At 45.1% G+C, this 22,080-nt stretch overlaps 1 protein-coding gene across 1 annotated transcript; it reads right to left on the bottom strand.

Annotated features, from left to right (window-relative positions):
* Positions 1–4,151: 4,151 nt before the first annotated feature.
* On the bottom strand, positions 4,152–21,749 carry lrp12 (low density lipoprotein receptor-related protein 12). Its single transcript, XM_056741365.1, has 7 exons — positions 20,821–21,749; positions 18,244–18,300; positions 16,823–16,958; positions 8,451–8,653; positions 6,869–7,970; positions 6,576–6,708; positions 4,152–6,163 (listed from the first exon to the last, which is right to left on the bottom strand). The coding sequence occupies exons 1-7, from the start codon at positions 20,885–20,887 to the stop codon at positions 5,237–5,239; spliced, it is 2,625 nt and encodes an 874-aa protein (XP_056597343.1). The 5' UTR covers positions 20,888–21,749; the 3' UTR covers positions 4,152–5,236.
* Positions 21,750–22,080: the final 331 nt, after the last annotated feature.

The following is a 22,080-nucleotide window of genomic DNA, read 5'->3' as shown; positions in this document are numbered from 1 at the left end:
TTGATTGGTTTGTTTAACTGTCACACCTTTGAGGGCGTGTCTCTTGGCAGCGAGTCATTTTAAAGAGGTCGTATGACACGGCTTTAGATGTAATGCAATGTGTAAACACGATTTCAGGTTAAAAAACGCAGTATTATCCACTTACCAAACATGTTTGTATCTCCTATTTGCTCCGCCTCCCTGACACACGAGGATTTTTTACAAAGGTCAGTGCTCTGAAAAGCGAGGCGTGCTATGATTGGCCAGTTAAACCAGTGCGTAGTGATTGGTCAAATATCGCAAGCGTGTGACGGAAATGTAACGCCTCTTACCATAGTTGGAACATCCAGGCAGGTTTGGGTGAGCATTTTGCTTTTAGATAGAATGCATATTGGTCCAACACTTTTTAATCGGAAATTATTATCAAGCCAACTCTACAATTTGTTGGAGTGATTTCTCTGTGGCTCATGTTGTTCTATCAGACGTGCACAATATGCCTCTGGAGAGCAGCATTCCAGTAAAGACAGCTCACAAAGATCAAAGCACAGTCACACAGTTCTTCGTGCCCCAAGCCTCTTGCAGACATGGTAATGACAGCGTGATTATCAGCGATATTAGATTTCAGATTTAGATTCAGATGTGAAAAGCTAATATACATATCTTTATATTTATTTAATATTAACCGCGTTAAACCATGTCAACAACTAAAATTATAGTGGAATTAATGGCTAAAGTAAAACTTTGTCTCAGAATTAGATTTTGACACATTGGCCTGGGGCCTGTACCATGAAGCCGGTTTAGGTGGCTAGCCAGGTAAGTTTAGGATTACTTTGCGCCAACCCTGGGTTTTAGGTACCATGAAAGTAACTCAGCTTTAATCGGTGTTCATCGCCATGGTAATTTACGCTGCATGGCTAACCTGCTCCGGAGCAGGCTATGATCTAGATTAGAGATCTCACACGGAAAATTAACCAATCAGCGGCGAGCAAATTTACATAGAAGTGACGCAACTAACTCACAGTGCGTGTCACAATGGCTATTTATTTTTAATAATGTTTAATCAAATAAAAATACTAACATAAAAAGATGTAAATATATATTACAAATATAAAATCAAGTAATGGTAACTATGTTGGTAAAATCTGATTTTAGAGATGACATTTGCTGGCTTTCCCTTACACATGAAATTAAATGTATTAATATTCCATTCTTTTATTGTACTACATAAAAAATGTATTTCTTTGCATTGCATTTTTTATATTCTTGTCTGTGGTGCAGAATATAGGAACACTTCCAGTTTCACTGTGTTGGGTGAAACATTTATCTTCTTTGCCACTGAAGAAACTTTCTATTATACAGCTACAGTTAGATATAGACAAAACCATAAATTGACAGGTGACATCACATATTTTTTAACACTGCTATTTTAATCTTTTTGTTATCAAGTTACACTTACAATTAACCTAAATAATGTATCATACAGTAGGCCTACATTTTTAAATGTAAAAGAGGTTTTTAATACTTATAATGCCTACAACATTCCCTATGCATCTGTGTTTTTGTCAGTGCTTTAAGGAAGGTAAAGTATAACAGGGCTGTTTGATAGCCTGTTGGTGGGAGACGGGGGTCCCTATGTATGCCAGAGGTTTTTGCTATCCTGACCACCGAACCACTTCAACATGGCCCTCAATCAATCCAGACTCAGGATTGAGATGACCATCGGATTTTTAAATAAACACTTCAACTGACTACTAAGTTCACATACTGGTATTTTTTATTTAACCTTCTTTATTAAGAGTTAGCTTCTCTAGTGTTCACAAAATACATGTGTTACTTCTGTAACGTTTGGAGGTAAACACTTCAGTTTCTGGGGAAGGTTGTGAAATGTCCTACAACAACAGAGACACCAGTAACATAAAATATAAATCCTCACATTCACACTTGTGTCATAATGAATAGTTCAGTACATTTATCTCTTTAACTTTGTCAGCACACAGATCGTTTCACTTCATCATGTGCTTCATCCTCATTAATAAAGGTAAACTAAATGATAACTAATGTTAGCAGGATATGTTCATCCACTGTTGGGGCACACACACACATAACACACATCATATTACATTACTGTAATATTTACCTTACTTCAGTATACTACAGTAAATGTGTGTACAATATAGTCATTCAACTTGTGCATTAATTTAATCAGCAGTGTTTCTGAAACCGTTCTCTCTTGTGTAGACAGCAGAAACAGTATAACTGAGTGGCTGAGATACATTTTTGTGTTACTAATATTTGCGCATAATTATTTCCTAAGAAACCTACGGAACTCCCTCTATCCATGTTGAACGCGATTGGTTTAGCGATCCCGACATCACTCATTCATGTGCACGCGCGCACAGACTAATCTTAGCTTCAGGATCAAAGCTTGAGTTGACAAAGAAACTCCTGGAGCTGCTTCATGGTACCAACAAACCTTGATCACGTTGGTTTGGTTTTGGCAACCCAAAACTAATCCTGTAACCCTGAGTTTGTTCTGCAACATTCATGGTACAGGCCCCTGGTGTTCACACACAAATTGTAAATAAAAAACATTCTGTAAATTACAATGTAAATGGATCACATTACAATGTAAAACTGTGATTTTTTTAGGTTAAGTCAAACACATAAGCATTAATTTATTACATGAAACATTAATAAACAACATATAATGATGCATGTGAAGAAAAAAACTAGTAAATTGCAACTTTCAATATTTTAAAATGAGAAAATAACACTTTACTTTTTGAAGTTGGTTTATGTATGTGCTGTTTCAATGTTTGGATAGGTGTTACTTCAAACAATGACAAATATTTTAGCCAAACTCTGAGATCAATACCACCCTTTAATATTGCTCAAGTTCGTAATTTCTCCTCTCAGCTATGATTATATGATCATTAGAGAAGTCTGTTGAGTTGTAAAAGAGATAGACTGACTGCATCTGTTCACACAGATTTCAATAAAAGAAGGTTTATTATAATGTCTCAGTGTTCATACTTTCCTGAAAACATATTTTAAGTTGTGATTTATTACCACTGGTATTCCATTGGTCCTGTAATCACTGTGGCCTTGGCCCCGGAGGGATGTGGCCCCCGCGGTATGTGTCTCTTATTTTTTTGTGTTAAAAGTGGCAACCCTGCCAGGTTGCTTACTTTAAAACAATCATTTGAAAACAATGAACACCATACTACCAAGTGCATGAAGGAATAAATATCTCTTGCTTTTTGTTTTTATGTGCGTATTGAGGTAAACTTTGGAAATGTACAACGTTGAGGCAGTTCTTCTGACATTTTCATTTTATCAATAATACTATATAAAAATATTTTAAAAATAATATCATGCTAAAGTTAAAAAGGTCAATAAATATGTAAGTAAAAACAAGATGTGCTGGTGTATTTATGCTTTTTTAGGTGAGAAATTTTCTCTTGACATACTCGACTTGGCGTTCAACTTTCTAGGAAATATTAATTTACAATCTAAGTAACAATCATGAAGTGGCATTATTACTACCATTTGTGCAGCTCTAGTACTAGAATTGAACTGTTCAATACTTAAATGTGTAAATATAGTTAAACTGTCAATTCATGTTTAAGGGAATCCTGAGGTAATCTATTTAGATTTAAGTATATCACTATAATTATAAATAAATAAATACAACAATTTACTTGATGCATAGCGAGGGGCCCCATACATTGCCTTTGCACAGGGTCCGTGATTCTCTGCTATGCCCCTTATGGCATCAAACACAATGTTATATCCTTTTAACGAAAATCCCTTGGAACCTTCTGGAGGCCCCCCGGGGATCCCCGGACCACAGTTTGAAAACCCCTGGTGTAGAGAATGGGTTACATGACCTCCAGACCTCTATATGATGAGAAACGTTGTGTTTAATGTTTAGTTTTTCCCTTCGGTCGAGATTCTCGTTACTTATTGTAGTGTCTCGTTACAAAGTGTTTGCTACTTAGATAAAAGTGTACCTATCTCATCTACTCATGCATACAACCGCATCTTGTGGTTAACCTGAACACTGTAGTTTATTTGTGTTTGCTAGCTACAATGTTTCAATACTGACTCCTGGATCCAAATGGCACATGCGGGACTCAAAAAAGAGAGAGAAAATATCAGACACAAACACGTGGGATGAACACTTTATTCTCATAGTGCAGTAAACAGTTGTCTTTTTATATATATATTTATGTGTGTGTATGTGCATGTGTGTGTGTGTGTCTGTGTATGTGTTTATATCTATATATTATTAACATCGCATTATGAAATGGGATAAACTAAGCACAAGACCGCTGGACATGCTTTTCAAGTAAACGCTATTGAAATGAAAACCATAATAAATATACACACTCACACAAGAATTCTCAGTACCGAAACGATAGGGTTACCAAAATGTTTAAGGTAACAAAATAAATACAAAAAACAAAAATGCCTGTTATACAATGCAATTTCCATTAAAAATAATAGCTCCCTCTCCGATTACACTCTTATAAATATATGTCCTTTGCCAATAATTGCATGTAACATGCCTCGTACCGCTTTAGCAATGCAAAATTGTAATAATCTTATTTGAGTTCCCACTTTTTTTCTTTCAGTTTAAGGAACGGTTCAAGCTAGAATGAAAATTCTGCCATTATCTATACCCCTAACGCTATCGTGTACCATGACTTTAAACCCGTAGCACTTTCTTTCGTGAAATCTGGGAAAGGGACCCGTCAGGCAACGGACACATTTTTGCCTGAACCATTCTTTAAATGAAACAAAAAAATATTTGACATCAAAGTACAAATAACTTAAAGGTTAGATAACAAATCTCCTGTGGAGCTTGTATGCATTCATTCCTTCGTCGCTCCACACTACTCAGGATAGATGCATTTATTTGTGCTGCTTTCCCGGATAAAGAACTGCAGAGTGTCTCTCTCTCTCTCTATGTGATTTAATTTGACATGATAATTATTTTTGATCGTCAGAAAAATAGACTTTGACCTGGTAAACATCTTAACAAATACTTATATTGCACAGTGGAAGGGAGTGTGGGGAGCTCTCGTACTCTTCAGTCTCATTCTTGCAGACCGATCTTAAAAAGTATCTGAATTCTGCAGCTCTTTGTTTTCTAAGAGGACACACCGGTCCTCTGTTCCACTAGCAGGTGATATAAGAAGCGGCAAGCTGTGAGCAGGGGCGCTTTAGAGTCATATGGGTCATGTACCGAGTCTTAACAAAGCAGCAGTAACTCATCGTCACTGCTTTCCGTTTTTGCTGTCGCCTCCAGGCATCCGTCAGGGATCCGTGCTGTGTGGACAATTCCACAGTGTTCGCAGGGCCCGTCTCTGCCCACCACGCGGCCTCTGAGAGAGACGGCAGCTGGTGCCAGGTGAGGTCCGAAGGCATGCTCCAGACCTGGTTCCAGCAGGGGCCTGGTACACTCATCACTGTCCAGTGATCCGTTGTCGGAGACTGGAATGAGAAGTTCCACATCATCTTCCTCCTCGCCCCTGGCGGTGGCACCGGCAGAGCCCGCGCTTCCCTGCTCCAGCTGGCGCAACGGGCTGTGATTCTGTCCTACGCCATTTGATCCTCCATCTCCAGAGCTACTGAGGGAGAAACGGATCCAGCGCAGACTGCGAGTGACACGGCTTAAAGCGGAGCTGAACGGGCTCCTTGCAGTAGAGACCAAGGAGGCAGGGCATGAAGGTCCGGACACTGTAGAACTTTCTGAAATACTCTCAGAGATGCTGCTCTCATGGCTGACCAGCGGAGCCGAGCTGGCAGAGACCGAGACGATGGCTTCCACTGCGGAGGTGGGGGGAGTTTTCTGCGGCAGGGGAGACATCAGGCCTCCAACAGCCCCGGCAACATCCCTGCGGGAATGGTGCTCGCTCTCTGTGTCTGTGTCATCGGAGTCCAGGGGCAGGAGCCCACGGTGAGAGCCAAGCCTCTCTGGTTCACGCGCTGAACCGCTGCCAACTGCTCCTTCTTCGGTGTCTGCAGAAACCAGGGCGAGAGAACCAGACCGCCGCGAACGTGTGAAATTGAACAAGCGTCTCCAGATGTTTCCGTGACGTCCTGTGGTGGGGAGTCGGATTGAGGTGAATCCCAGTTGAGATCGAACTGCCAATCTCAGATTTTCTAAAACGGATGCCTAAATGTAAAAGAAATAGAGCGTTAGTGACAATGGTTTCTACTAAATCAACGGGAGCTAAATTTGACAACTCATGATACCAACTTTGATTCTACTACAGCAACATTTCGCAAACTAAAAAATAAAATGTATTCTTGAAGCCAAACTTCTACATTTGACTGATCAGGCAGCAGCATCAAAACTCCCCATGTTTTTTTTTTGCATCCGAATGTTAATTTTTCTTATGACGGGGTAAAGACTTTTTAACATTTGTAATTTTGACCCAATCTGGGATAACAGGTTTTATAAAATGACATTGCAAGTAATTTTCAGTCTGTCACTGCAATGTTGAGCTGGACTTCAACAAATATACAAAATCTTTAAAACTAATTCACAAACTGTTCTTTTTTTTACCCATTTTAATATTTAATACCTGATTTCCAGAGCAAACAGGAAAATCCTCTACTGGTGGGATCAGGCCTTGAGCGATCAGCTGACCATATGAAGGAGGAGCTTCTCTTCTCAGTAACTCCGCCTCCACCCTGGAGAGCTGCGTCTCAAACGACCTGCAAGTGCAAACCCATATTGTATTGGCTGTCATTTGAATTGTAAAAGACACAAAAACCCAACTCCTAAAACAAAATAATAGCCATAATGCTATTTCTAACACATTTCTAACTGAAAGTTAATATAATAATTTATATTAAATTAATCCGCTTCGCTTACCTTCGCTCAAACATCCTAAGCGAGTAGAGTTTGCATGTGCAGCCCAAAGCGATGACCAGCAGCAGGCCGCAGATCAAACTCCCAATGACAGCGGCAGTGATGACTCGCGTGGGAACGATCACCGGGCAGCTCTCCTCGTCGCTTCCATCCCCACAATCATCTTGGGCATCGCATACCCAGCTTTCAAACACGCAGCGGTTATTCTTGCAGTGAAAGTTTCCGGGCTGGCAGAAAAAGCAGTTTTTCTCGTCCGAGCCGTTTGGGCAACGGTTCTGGTAGTTGCAGCGGTCAGAGCGTGGGTAGCATGCGCCATTTCGAGAGCACGGGAACTCATCCTCCTGGCAGTTGCTGCAGTTGAGCTCATCCCGTCCGTTGGGGCAGTGCCAGTAGCCGTCACATCGTTGTTGCTCGGTGTAACAACCCCAGTTCCCACCACAAGGAATCTCCCACGGCAGACAGAAGCCATCGACTTGGTAAGTAACGTTAAAGCCACGGGCCGCATTGATTTTGTCTGCATAAAAATGGATCCTGAGCTGTCCTGAGGACGACACCACCGCTACGGGCGCTCGAGAGTCGAAGGCAGTCAAAACCCGCAACAGTCGCCTGGGGTTCTCCTCCAGCCCATCGTACACTTTAACAAAGTCTCCGTAGCCTGTGCCATCCAGTTTAAAGTCCATAAAACGCAGGATAACCTTCCGGTGGTCGCCGGTGTCAATAAGCCAGGTGCAGTTACTGCCGGGCGGGTAGAAGTCGGGATAGTTGGGTGAGCTGAAAGTGCCGTAGAAGTTACGCAGCCACTCACCGCAGGTGGGCACGTCGCAGTCGATCTCATCGCCCAGGTCCTGACAGTCGATGCTGCCGTCGCATTTGAGCGACTCTGGCAGGCAGGTGTAAACGCGGGTGTAGCGCGAGAGGCAGGGAAACTGATTGAAGGCGCATGGTTGGAAGGAGAAGAACGCAGAGGGGTTGGGCTGCACGCACAGCTCCTCGTCCGAATTATCACCACATTCGTCCATAGTGTTGCACTTCCATGATTCTGGGATACATTTGCCGTTGGCACAGTGGAATTGGTCTGGCTTGCAACTGGCCTCCTCCGATTTCCCTACAAAATACAAATATTACATGCATATATATAAACTAAAATCAATTGAATTAATACATTTCTGAATGGTTTTTGCATGTCGCCAGAGGTTTGCTAGAGACTTGTGTAGTTCCTACATGACTGCTTACTGGCCCGGGATGTTAAAGGTCCAGTCAGTGAAATCTAGCGGCAAGGTTGCGAATTGCAACAAAGCGCTCACTCCACCCCTCTCTTTCGAAACACTATGTCAGTTGACAGAACATGGTGAATTACATGCAAGTAGACCAGCGGTGTATGTAGATAGAAACAGTTAATTCTAATGTAATAGGCTATGTATATTGCAATTCTATGAATAGATCATCCCAAAAATCACACACTGGACCTTTAAGAGAGCGACTGTATGAGTGTCGTATGCCAGCATCAAACAGAATGAGACAGCTAAGTAACAGCATCCTCTGTGATGCGACGTTTGTCTACAAAAGGTTATAAATAGTGGTCTACCTGTTATGTAAGAAAGCCTGAAGCCCTTTCCAGTCATGCTGTCATCAGAGTGGAACTTGATCCACACGTGATCTTGAGAGGAGATGTATGGGGCTGGAATGGACGAGCCACATGCCCGGTACCCATCCAGGTTCTTGTAGGTTCCAATGGAGATCCAATCCAGACCACATCGGTGCGAGCTCTGAATCTCGAAGTCCTGAAAACTAATAGACCGAAAGATTTTTATGGTTGGGTTACACATAAACCAGCATTCCTGTGATTACGAAACGTCATCATTTCAAGCAGGTTTATCAAACTAAAGACCTGTAAAATGTAAGCGATGAAAAGCCAGGCTGACACTACGTGAATTGCTTCGGCGCTTACATTACACAACAAGGTTTCTTGTTATGCTTCATCTTCTTGTTGTAGCAGCACATGCACTACACAACACGATGCAGACAAAGTGTACTAACAACAAGACCTTGGTCGAGGAGCAGCTGCTTCGGCAAAACGAGCACAGATTTTGGTCACAATCCGTGGGTTTTAACGCCGACCTTGGAAACCAGTCCGCAACAGCAAAATCCAGCCAAAAATCACGTAGTGTGAGCTTGCCATAACTTGTGGGATACATGTCTCAATGAAAATCAGGCCAAGAATACTTTTAAGACAAGCCGTTCCCACTGGGAGAATTAGTGAGTTGCTGTTTTTGCCGCAAAATAACATCCTGTGGAAGAAAATACCCATTGGGTCTATTTCTGCTTGGGTAACCATGGACATAATGTTCAGATGAAGATCCAAACAAATACACAGGCTGAGACAAATCAGTTCAGGAGCTGTGCAGATGGAGAACACAAATTCAAAAAAAAGCACCAGTTCAAAGGAGTTTGTTTGAGGTGGCAATAACTTTTCGCCAAAAACCTATGAACCCCTTTAACTCATTTCCCGCCAGCCTTTTTTTTTTAAAAGTTGCCAGCCTACTCCAGCGTTTTTTAACATTTTCACCCAACTTTAATGGCTCACAGTAAATTTTCTGTAAAGAATATATGGACAAACAATATGTCAAATGAAAGAACAGAGTCTCAGCTTTTATCCAAAAGAAACCATATTCTTCTATCTTCATTTGTTCGTTTTTTTATCACTACTTAGATGTGGGTAGGTTTCTTCAAAAATGCATCACTTTGATTAAACAGCTGAGATAATTAACGTTTTTTGTCAAAGATTTCGCCCAGATTCCACTCAGAACTCAAACCGCTAAAACAGATACGTTCTAGGTTCTGGGATTTTGTACTTCTTCCAAAAGGTGTGTAATAGCGCCACCTGCTGTATAACAGTACAAACACTGATTGCCATAAAAACTTGTCTTTGGCGGGGAACCGTTTTTCTTTTAAATGACGAGATAACTCATCAATGGCGGTGAAAGAGTTAAGTGCAAATTCCAAATATAAACTAAATAAAAAATGAGGGGATGCATTACATGTACAGCAGTGATTGATAAAACAAATAGATCTGCAATGTGCCACATCTGCAGAATGTTTTATAGCTTAAATAAGAATACAGATGAAAATTCAGATTTTGGAACAGAGCAACCAGACTTAAAACCACCTTTCAATATGGAGTGTAAGTATAATTGACTTAAATTGATAAAACCTGTAATTTTTGGTAATCACAAACTTCTTTGGGGGAAATGTTTTATACTTATGATCTTGATCTTTTTTTTACAAACTTTAGGGTTGGTCTAACAAATTGGCATCAGACGATGGCTACAGTAAAATATCGTAATTGCCGATGACATCATCCTGCAGCGTAATAAAGTGAGGTGTGTCTGGCACGAGCTGCGCAGGGACATATCTTTAAGTTTATACAGCGCAAGCTGGGCAGTTCAATTCAGGTGCGTGTCATCAAGGGTTGGGCGATGTCTACCAAATCGGCATAGATCTGTACAGTGGGAGGTTTTATGGCGTTAGCCTTTTTCACTTTTGTTTAAAACGTGATTTGCAACGCAGCACAGAGCAGCGAGAGCCACGTGACGAAAGTGAAACATTTGTTGAAATCACGATGCCGGCTCAACATCCTCGTGTCTGTTGGCCAACGGAGATGGACGATAGCATTGTGTATCAGCCCAACCCTAACAAACGTCTTGGTTACGTATGTAACCTCAGTTCCCTGATGGAGGGAACGAGACGTTGTGTCGAGAACGACAGATGGGGTTCGCCCTTGAGAACCAATAAACTCTGACTACTATAGAAAAGGCCAATGAAATTTGGCGAATGCAATTTGCATGCCGGGCTCCGCCCCCGGAAATCCGGTATAAAAGGAGGCCGGCGTGCAGCATTCACTTACCTTTGTTCTGAAGAGCCTGAGACCTCTCAAACTGCAGCAGAATACGATACGTGTTCGTGGCATAAGGGACACAACGTCTCGTTCCCTCCATCAGGGAACTGAGGTTACATACGTAACCAAGACGTTCCCTTTCTGTCGGTCTCTCGACGTTGTGTCGAGAACGACAGATGGGGTTGCCTATGGAAAACGCCACAACGCTGTATCGCGTCACAATCTCTAGCGAAGCGACGGTAACAAGCCTGGGCGTGTCATCTCGAAGCTTTCGTGAGACTGTAACCTTCCAGTGTGGTGGTCGGGGGGTTCCAGAGCTTTCTTGGAGAAAGATGGGTACAGCCCTGACCGGTAACTTTCACGGACGGGGCCTTAGCTCTCTATAGGCGAGAGGCCGTCCAGATCAGTTTACACCGGGTAAGCGCGACTCTTAATCAGGGAAGCGCTACAGAGGCCACCTCCTACCCGTGGGGAGTAATATGGTGGATATAGGTATGGTCTCGTCCTTGGAGGAGAACGCATGGAACGTGCGGACTGAGTAGTTAACCGCGAGGTGGAGGCCCACCTGGGGAAGCTCATGGGTTACCAGGAGTGGGAACCATTCTCATGAGGATACATCAGACGGAACAGCCCACGGAGGGGGTGTTACAGACGTCCGGTAGCACTAGGTCCGGTTAGAGCTATCTGTGATAGCTCACATGGTATCCCGGCCTAAGGGGGAAGGCTGCTCTGCCCAGCCAGCCCCCAGGGGGTGCTTGTTTGGTGATGGATGGAATGCCTATTCTTAACCAGTGTCTGGGTAAGAAGGGAGGCTGGTGAGGTACCAGTTTCTTAGCGATGTGTTCGGGTAAGAAGAAAAGGTAAATAGCACACTGACCCAACATGTTAGAGGGTGGAAAGGTGCTTTCGCAGGCATACGCCCCCCCGGATGCCAGTCCTACATGTCGCCACGCAGGACGTGGGCTGACACCGGGTTTACGCGAAGGTTGTTAACCCTTGCGAAGGTGTTTGGGCATAGCCCAACCCGCAGCTCTACAGATGTCTGCTAGAGAGGCGCTTCTGCCAGTGTCCAGGAGGTGGCTAAACTCCGTGTGGAGTGAGCCCTCACTGCCAATGGGCATGGGAGATTCTGAGATCGGAATGCCGTCGTAACGGCGTCCACGACCCAGTGCGCCAGCCTCTGTTTGGAGACAGCCTTCCCCTTCTGCTGTCCTCCAACAGACACGGAGCTGGTCAGAGCTTCAGAGCTCTGCGTGCGGTCCAGTACGTACTGGACACAACACTAGTCGGGTTGGGTCTTCCTCCCCTATGGGGAGCGCCTGCAAGTTCACCACTTGGCCCCGGAGGGAGTAGTGGGAACTTCTTGGGCACGCATCCGGGCCTGGGTCTCAAGATAACGTGAGAGTTTCCAGGGCCGAGTTTAAGGCAATCCAGGGACACGGAGGATGCTCGGTGGTCCCCTACCCTCTTGAAGGAAGTGAGCGCTGTCAGGAGGGCCGTCTTACTCTATGAGGAAGATCGGAACCTCCGAGGGGCTCTTTGGGGGGCCCTGAGGCTCCCCAGGACCACTTAGGGTCCCAAGAGGGTATGGAGCGGAGATGAGGCGGATTCCGCCCTCTCGCTGCTTAGGAACCTGGTGACCAGGTCGTGTTGCCCTAGAAACTTTCCACCGACTGAGTCGTGATGAGTGGCAATAGCGACTACATACACTTTCAGTGTGGAAGGGAGATGTTAGTCTCCAGTCTCGTGAGAAGGGGAACACAATCCTGATCAAGCACCTCAGTGGGTCTTTCTCGTTGAGAAAGACACCAGGACGAGAAGAGGCACCGTCTAGAGGCGTGTAACCGTGTAGATGGGTGATGGTCTCAGCCGTATAGGGGGAGTAGCCATCTTAGGATCTTCTCGTCCCATCTAGAGACCAGACATGGGTGTTCCAGAGGTCTGATCTGGGATGCCAGAACGTGTCCTTCCACTGAGAGAGCAGGTCCTCTGTCAGGGGAATGGTTCAGGGGGAGTCGCTGTCCAGAGCATCGGCTCTGAGGCCAAGTGCGGTTAGACCGGTGTGGTGTAACCAATAACACTTGGTGCTCCAGCTCCCTGACCTTGCACAGAGTCTGTACAAGAAGGCTCCTGGGGGGGGGAAGGTGTGCTTCCGCCCATCCCGCGGCCAGCTGTGCGCAAGGATATCCGTGCCGAGGGCAGGGACTATCAAGCGGGCAAATGGTGGTGTTACGGGAGGTGAACAGGTTTTACCTGGGCCTACCCGAACAGCCTCCAAATGAGCTGGACTGCACGGGGGTGGAGTCGCCACTATCCACGAGGCATAAACTGGCGAGAAAGCACGTCGGCTGTCTAGTTCAGTTTGCCCGGGGTGTGTGGCCTGCAGGGAACGAGTCACCTGTTGACTCCACCGGAGGAGGCGTCGAGCAAGTTGTGTTTAGCTGCTGTGTGCGAACGCCACCCTGACGATCTGTATTCGCTACAGCTATAGTGCTGTCCTCGGAACAGCACGTGCATGTCTCGCACGAGAGGCCGTAGCCTGCTCAGTGCAAGTAGCATAGCCCACAACTCTTGGCAATTGATATGCCAGCGCAGGCGGGGGTTCGTCCAACACCCCACCTGCGTGCCCGTTGCACACTACACCGCACCCCTGCAGGGAGACTTCAGTCGTCACCACGACCTGCCTCATAACCTGCTCAGAGGGACCTGAGTCCGTCGAAAAAGTCATAAAGACTAGGGGTTATGGTGCGTCGGCAGCAGGGCGGCATCACCATGCGCCTGCTGCCGGTGTGCCACGCTCTCCTCGGAACTCGACTCTGAAACCAGTGTTGGAGCGGTGTCATGTGCATCAACTCGAGGGGTATTAACCCGCGAGGACGCCATGTGTCCCAGGAGCCTCTGAATTGTTTCAGGGGGACCGCTGTCTGCCTAAAATGTTCATTTCAGACAGTTCAACACTGGTTGGGCACAACTGCGGACAGGTGTGCCGACATGGTGACAGAGTTGAGTTCCATACCGAGAAAGAGGATGCTCTGCACTGGGGAGAGCTTGCCCCTCTCTTGGTTGACCTGGAGTCCCAATCGACCTAGGTGCCGGAGCACCAGGTCCCTTTGTGTACATAACAGATCTCGCGAGTGTGCCAAGATAGGCCAGTCGCTGAGATAGTTTAGTACCCGCTCGCCTTCCTCCTCTCAGGGAGAAAGGGCGGTCAGGGACAGACCGAAAGGGAGGACTCTGTACTGATATGCCCGCCTCTCGCACGCGAACCGTGGGAACGGCCGGTGTCGAGGAGGATCGAGACATGAAAGTAAGCGTCCTTCAGGTCGATTGCCACGAACCAATCCTGACACCTCATAGATGTCAGGACGCGCCTCTGTGTGAGCACCCTGAATGGCAGCTTGTGAAGGTGCTCTGTTCAGGGTACGCAGCCTTTGGGGGCAACCCGCCGTCTTTCTTGGGAACGATGAAGTGCGGGTGGTGACCCACTGAACATCTTGGTTTTGAGGGACGAACTCGATGCCTGTTTTGCCAGAAGGGTGGTGACCTCTACCCGAAGTACGGATGCGTCCCTGCCTCTGACAGAGGGAGAGATGATGCCCCGAAACTTGGGTGAGTCTCTGGCGAACTGGATCGAGTAACCAAGACGGACCGCCCTCATTAGCCAGCGAGACAGTGTGGGCAGCTCTCGAGCTCCCAGGGACTGTGACAGGGTGACCAAGGGGACGGTCTGCTTCATCATTCCCACGGGGGGTGGTTCGTCGGCTGGCGGAGCTAACCATGTCGTGGGGAGTCCCCGGAGGGAAGGTTTGCTCCGCCTACTTACCTGCCTGGCGGGACAACGGCACGCACTGTCGGTTTGAGAGTGGTGACGGCTGTCGTATGTCTACGACCTCACGCCTCGCCAGGGTGTGAGGTCGGTTCGCCGAGCACAGTCCAGTGGAGTGTGCGATCGGCTGCAAGTAAACCCGGGGAGAACAGAAAACTCAGTGAGTAAGTGGGCGCCAAGCCCTAACAAGGGCCCGGCTTTGGTGACGAGGCAGGAGTCGTCCCGTACCGACCGATCAGAGCCGTGGCTGTGAGGGTTCGGGCCCGATGTTGTTCTCCCTGGGGTCTTCCCGTCAGTGTCCCTTCTCGCGAGGAGGTTGCTGACGGGGTGGAGGTTTCCCCCTCGACCTCTGCTTCCGGGGTGCCGCCTGTGGGGGCACAGGAACCGGAGCCGATGTCGAAAGGGTCCTGGGTTGCAGGGAAGCAGACGTCACGTGAGATCTCGGAGGCCTGTAGGCGGCCGAGTCGCGGCGTGAAAAAAATGTGGTTAATTGCCACTGTCTGCTTCGCCGTCAAAAAACTGCTGAGCGCAGTCCTCGACGGTGTTACCAACAACCCACCCTGCGAGATGAGTGCATCAAGAAAGCGGACTTCCTTGCTGTCACTCTTCTGCACAAGGGGTGCCGGGGGTGTCTCTCCTGGACCACTACCGTGGACATCGTCCGACCCAGGGCCCGTGCCGCCGCCTTAGTCGCCCGTAGAGCGCTGTCAGCGGTGCCACGGAGATCCTGCATTATACCCGGGTCGGCCTTACCCTCGTGGAGCCCTCTCAACGCCCTGGCCTGGCGGACCTGCAGGATGGCCAAGGCATAGAGAGAGGAGGCAGCCTGGCCCGCAACATCGCAAGCTTTCGACACCAGTGATGCCGAAGTCTTACGTGCTTTGGACGGTAGGAGTGGTCGATCCCCCCCCAGGCGGTAGCCGTCCGCGGCACAGGTGCACCGCGGGCGGACGTTCCACCCGGGGGATCTTGACGCAGTCCTTGGCTGCCTCACCATCGAGGGAAGTAAGGGAGCCAGAGCTGGTTTCACTGGAACGGTCCGTGAGTGGAGCGTTCCAAGTTTTACACAGCTCCTCATGCACCTCCGGGAAAAACATGGCACCCGGGGTGGGCGCGGTTTGCACCGCGCACCGACCTCGGGAACCACGCATCCCCGGGTTAGCACGGATGACATCACTTCTGCTTCCTCCTGAACTCGACCGCTGGGGGTGGAGTTTGGATTCGGCAGAGTCGGATGCCAGTCTCCCTCCGATGCTGCGAGCGACATCTCATCTACGTCACACATCGTTTCCGAGTGTGTGCGTGAGGATCCGGACGGTATGCCACCGCCGGTTGGGGAACGTTCAGAAGAGCGAATCGGGGTGCGATCGGCCCGTGAGCACTTGGCTGGCGGGTTTACGTTCGCAGAGTTCCCCATATCACTAACGCTGCTAACGTGGGTGTTCATCGGGGCCGTAGCCACAGATGTCACAGCCCGGGTAGCAGACGAAATGGTGGCTGGTTCCCGTAGGAAGACAGCCACCCGTGACCGCAACTTCTGAATGACAATCTGCCCGCAGTGCAGGCAGATGTGTCAACGAACGCTGCTTCAGTGTGCTGGACGCCCAGACACCTAATGCAGCGATCGTGTCCATCCCCCTCCTCGATGAGGGTGCCGCACCCAAGAGAACAGCGGGACATGCCGCGCTGGAGAATGCTCAGTCAGTCCTGAAAAGGACTTTTAGAAAAAATCTCTAACACCTCCGGAACCGCCGAGACGCCCAGGGGAAGGTCGCTGCAGGAAGGGACGATCCGCTGTAACACGTCGTAGCACCAGCGTGTAGTTGTAGAGGATTGAATCCTGAGTTGTACTCATGAGCGATGGCTCTGAAGAACAAAAGGTAAGTGAATGCTGCACGCCGGCCTCCTTTTATACCGGATTTCCGGGGGCGGAGCCCGGCATGCAAATTGCATTCGCCAAATTTCATTGGCCTTTTCTATAGTAGTCAGAGTTTATTGGTTCTCAAGGGCGAACCCCATCTGTCGTTCTCGACACAACGTCGAGAGACCGACAGAAAGGGAACATTGCTTTTAATGTTACAGATTTCTTGTGGCTCAGTGGTAAGAGCATTGCGTTAATCCCCCGGTTCGATCCCAGGGAATGCAAATACCTATGTAAAATGTATAGAATAAAAGCAATGTAAGTCGCTTTGGATAAAAGCGTCTGCCAAATGCCTAAATGTAAATGTAGCGTTACCTGATTGTGATGATCTCTCCAGGGTTGGCCCTGATGTTCCAGCTGCAGTTCATGTGAGACGGGTACTCAAAGGGCCAGCCAGGGCTGGTTATTACACCACTGGAGGCTCGGACCTGCTCGGCCACATCTCCACAAGCTGAAGAAATCCACACCAACATAATGGTTAGGAAGGATCATGCATTCTGATGTATTCTGGGTGATTAAACCAGAATACCTTGGCTCCAAAACTTTACTGAACTGTCAGGTTGTCTGTCAACACATGCAGTATCCTAAATTAAATTTGATAATGGAATTAGAGACTGATTGAACCCCGAGCCAAGCTAAATTTGGGTGAAAACTGGTTTCTAGATCTAAGGCAAAACTGGTCTACGTTGGAACTCGAAATCTCTAAACAAGCATCTCATTATTAAAGGGGTGATTTCATGAAAAACAGACTTTTTCAAGGTTTAAATGCTAAAATCGGGTCTCAGAAAACGTGAAAAAAGACAATTCCCTTTTTTAATGTGAGCCTATCTCTGCAAGCCTTTGAGAAATGGAGTGCTTCAGAAATTGCTGTTTTAATGACGTAAACAGCCGTTCTTATTAAAATATTTCCGCCCCTTGTTCTGAACGTGTCCACCAATTGCCTTGACGCCATTACGCATGTATGGAGTTCCAACACCATGGCAAAAGTAGCAGACCATACAAACTGTTCTGTTGTTGGCGGCACAAACCAACACAGAACAATGTGACGGGACGTACCCCAAGAATGGCCCCCGGGGAAAACCGGTGTGCTTATCGAAAACAATGTGTTTGGTGTTCAAAGATGAGACCTTGTTTCTCGTTCGCTTTATGTGACCATACTTTATTGTTTTGTCGTTGGAAGCACAGGCTCACAGCCCTGGCTGTGTTTTCTCCTGAAAAGGGGGCGGAGACTAGCAGCTCCCTTAAATTTAGAGACACACACCAAAACAGCGCGTTTCTCCTCGCATGTAAAAGTGGTCATGTAGCACATGATATATTTAAAGATCTGTGGTGTTTTTTGAGCTGAAACTTCACAGACACATCATGTGGACCCCTATGATTTATATAACATTATTGTAAAACTAGAAAAAAAAAAATGACCCCTTTAATTTGTTGGCTAAATAAACATGATACCAAAACACTGAAATTGTAATCTGAGATGTAAATTTATTATGTGAATTCCACCATCTAATTAGCATTATTTGTATAACAAAGTTAACCGGGCAAAAGGAAATGTGTAATGGCCCAATCGTAAACTATCATGAGCCATTTTATGCCTTACGTTCATGGCTTGGTCAAAAGCTATGAGCTTTGTTTTTGAGGACTTTGATGTTGTTGATCTTTGTTTTTGACATTAATCTGCATTCAATTTAGGGATATTCAGAAGATTATATCATGACGGATTAGTCGAGACTCACCGTTTGACATCCCTGATACATATACATTCTCGCTGTGTTGTAAAGAAACCGCATGTCCTATAGAAACAACAGAAAGAAAAGGTTTTCTGAATAAGATGCAAAAGACAATGCTGTACAGCAGAAAGCAAATGACAACCTAAAGGATGCAAAGAGCCGTAAATCAAATGCATAGCATCAACAGATTCAGCAGGGTTTTGAGATAAAGACTGAATTTTTTTTCCTTAGCTTCATAAGGTTGAAAGATCCACACAAAACAATCATTTAAAAATGCTACATATTGAATAATATGGGTAACTGGCTGTGTCTCTCCAAATGTACCCACGAAGAACACTGGTGATTAAGTCAAGAGTATACGGCTAGCTTCCCTGATACGATTTTAACTTGTCACGTTATTACAAATGTTTGGTTTGAAGATATATTGTGGAATGTTGAAAACAGTCCGTGGGATAAACCCCGAATAGCGCTCATTGTTTGAGCATGTTGTTCATCTGCTGGGGTTTCCCTCACTTCTGTCTGATGTTTGTGTATAGCAGCTGATTGCCTTGTGGGAGAACACCAAAAAGGGGAACAGCCCACATGCAAACACAGGAATGCAAAGCCTTCTGCAGAGCAAATGTTCAACAACTGATGGGTACAGATGATGCCTACATCAATAGGTCTATTGTAATATCACTAGCAACAGATTTGTGGAACAGATGGATCCGTCCTTCAGGACACTTAATAACTCAATAACCAACGCCTTCAGCCAAAATGTTCAAGGCTGGATAGAGGCTTTAAGAATTTCAAAGTTTAAATATGACATGCAAATATGAAAGTGTTCCTTCCTGTAGCTCATTGTTTCTTAAACTTTTCTGTCATTGCCCACTTTGGAATCTAGTGAGGGGTTCCAGGCCCCACCTGTCCCCAATCGCCCCAACAAAATGGTTATAAATTTAGGTCCACTGTCTGTCTTGGTTTTGTCTGCTGGTGTCAAACTTATCCATTGCTACCTTTGATACCCATTTACGCTTACCGTATCTCAATGTTAAAGTTTTTGTTCCACTTGAACAAACATTCTGATGTATAATTTTTCTCGTTGGCTATTACGGTTCCATGTGACATTCCCTTCGCAGTCTGATGTTGTTTTAATTAGGGATGCACATTAAATTATCGGCCATATCAGTATCGCCGATAAATGGTCGTGTTTAATGTTATCGGCCGATAATAATTTTATGCCGATATATTAAAGCCGATAATTCTTAAATCATTTCCTCTGGTTAAACTTCATCATCTGCACGCTGCTCGCAGTTAAAATACAGTACAGTACTGTCTTTCTGTCGTGATCCTTTACTTACAGCTATTATCAAAATATAATACAGTATGTAGATACAGTATTTATGAATGTGTAAATTAAAGGAACAAAAGCATTTTGTTTGATTTCAGACTGCTGTCGAAATGCTTTCTGTCTTGAGACCTGATAGACATGTGGCTATTGAAAAAAAAAAATGTGGACATCTATAATTTGTTTATTAAATATACTAGAACAGTTTAAAGGTTAAAGAATCATTAACTAGTGTAAAGTAGGCTTCGTACATGATTTTCAGGAAAATCTTAGGGAATTTTATATTAATATTTAGATACTGCATATCGGCCAATACATCAGTCATCGACTTCCAATGTTAAAGAAGTATCGGTTATGTTTATCGGCCAAAATGTACATAGCGGTACATTCCTAGTTTTGAGAAAGGCTTACATTATAATGTGTTGTTGTTTTGTATTGAGTGTATGGTCAATAAATAAAGGAATTTATAGAGAAGGTCACAAAAGTGATGAAATTTCCTCAAGTTTGACATGTCTCTATTCCCCACCAGTGGGGCCGCCCCATAGTTAACTACTGTAGATCAATTGGCGTAGCATTTTGTTTACAGCACAAAAGATCATCATGGCTTTGATCCCCACATCCTTTAAAAAAAAAAGGATATCTTGTAATGCACTGTCTGTAAATAGGTTTATACAAAAAAATCTGCTATGTGCATAAAACAAAGTAATTTAAAGTGTAACACTTTCCTGTATTTTACCCACTCATGTGCTAGAATTTGCATAACTTCCCATTTTTTCTTGTTCATTACTGTAAAGCGGCTTGGAACTAATGTGTATAGTAAAAAGCACTTTAAGAACCAACTGCAAAGTTTTAACAATTCCAAACAAAAGCGAAAAGATTTTTTTTTAATCCCATAACAACGTGTAGAGATTGGGGGGGGGGGCGTATTATATTATCCAGTAAACAAATCTTTGTTCCCTTTATTTACCAGGGTCTGATCTCAAACACACAGGTCGTACATATAAGAAGCTTTGAAAGAGTTGGTTTAAGAGTTACACTTCATCTTTATGGGAGAAACAAAATCAAAGCCTATTTTAAACATTAGGGGGAAAAACACAATGGCCAACAAAGTGACTCCCATAACGGCACTTCCATTTAATGATATACATGAGTCAAATCATACTTGTATAAAGTGTTATTGTGTAGCATGCAGTGCAAAACACAATCATAACCAACCATTATTAGTACAGTGAAAAACGACAAATAAAATCTCTTACCTATGAAAATGAAGATTATATGTGTCCGCAACAAACAGGTCCTCTGTGATCTTAAAGTGTAGGCCATTATAGCGTTATCTAAGCATAAAACGTGCCACTTGTAGCTTTGTATGGTTATTTATATACAGTATGTCTCTGTGTTGCTCTCTTTTAAAGAGACGCTATTCGTGTACCTCACTTAACGCAACACTACAAGGAAGATAGTTAAAAATACATGACGTGCGAACGATAAAAGACAATAAAATAAAAGCAATAAAATAATCAATTTAAAGTCATAAAAACGACAGTTTCCCTTAGCAAAAAGGCAAAAGCCGTCAAAGCAAACCGGGTTTTTTTCCACAACAAAGAAACCGCTAGTGCTAACAAGCTAACGCTATATGTCAACCTACACATCTAATGCATGATATTAACCCCATGGATGATCGAATGCATCTATGAGGTTTGCAGTAGAGTTAACGCATTAATAATGAAGGCAAATTAATTCTGTTGTCCATCGCTGGTGCATTTTAACAGCAAATGATTAAAGACACCGGTGTTTGACTAGCCGGCTGTGCTAGCGCTTTTGTTGTTGGCTCTCGAGCTCCTGCACAACAAAACCCGTGTCCCTAAACGCCTAAAACGAGATCAGCACGGATCTATTGGAGGTCCGACGTGAAAGAACTAATTCCCAGAGTTTAAAGGTGTTAAAGAGCCCTAATCCAGACAAATATAGCCGTTTACTGATCTACAGCATTATGAGACGCGCTGCTATTATCTGTAAAAACGCTGAATATGAAGTTACATTTTTGGGTTCGTGGAAACAACTTGTTCCTCTGCTGTCCTGACTGTAACCCACAAACACACGCTGAATTTTGGCCTTTCCGATCGGTTGTGTGTTGTTACAGCCGGGTATTTACCGTCACAAACCATCCCTTCCCCCTACCCACATCTCTCTCTCTCTCTCTCTCTCTCTCTCTCTCTCTCTCTCTGCATCATCTTCCGATTGTACTAAAGAGAGATGAGGTTATTAATTACACATTTTAATGCCCATCATGTTTGCGTAATCTCTCCTTGTAATCAAAATATTTTTATGCAACAGTTGTTGATGGTTTCCGTTAACAGTTCGTAAAAAAATGCTTGTCTTATAGTGAGAGAGGTCATTGCATTCAGGATCCCTAGTTATTGTTGGGCTCATATACAAGGGTTATAAAACATCTGTCTCCATTCAGGTCCCTGTGCCCCTTTCTGACCCTTCGTGAGTGACAGATGTCGTGTCAGACA

The sequence above is a fragment of the Triplophysa dalaica genome, chromosome 25 (assembly GCF_015846415.1).
Source record: "Triplophysa dalaica isolate WHDGS20190420 chromosome 25, ASM1584641v1, whole genome shotgun sequence".
Lineage (NCBI taxonomy): Eukaryota > Metazoa > Chordata > Actinopteri > Cypriniformes > Nemacheilidae > Triplophysa > Triplophysa dalaica.
Note: the sequence above shows the minus strand (reverse complement) of the source record. Positions and strands in the feature narration are given on the sequence as shown.

Bases quoted from the DNA above. Each gene is read 5' to 3' on its own strand.
- lrp12 (XM_056741365.1), bottom strand. From the start codon at position 20,887: ATGGCCTACACTTTAAGATCACAGAGGACCTGTTTGTTGCGGACACAT. The intron at 18,301-20,820 runs GTAAGAGATTTT...TTGTTTCTATAG, and splicing joins TATAATCTTCATTTTCATAG to GACATGCGGTTTCTTTACAA. The intron at 6,164-6,575 runs GTATTAAATATT...TTTTACATTTAG, and splicing joins CTGTTTGCTCTGGAAATCAG to GCATCCGTTTTAGAAAATCT.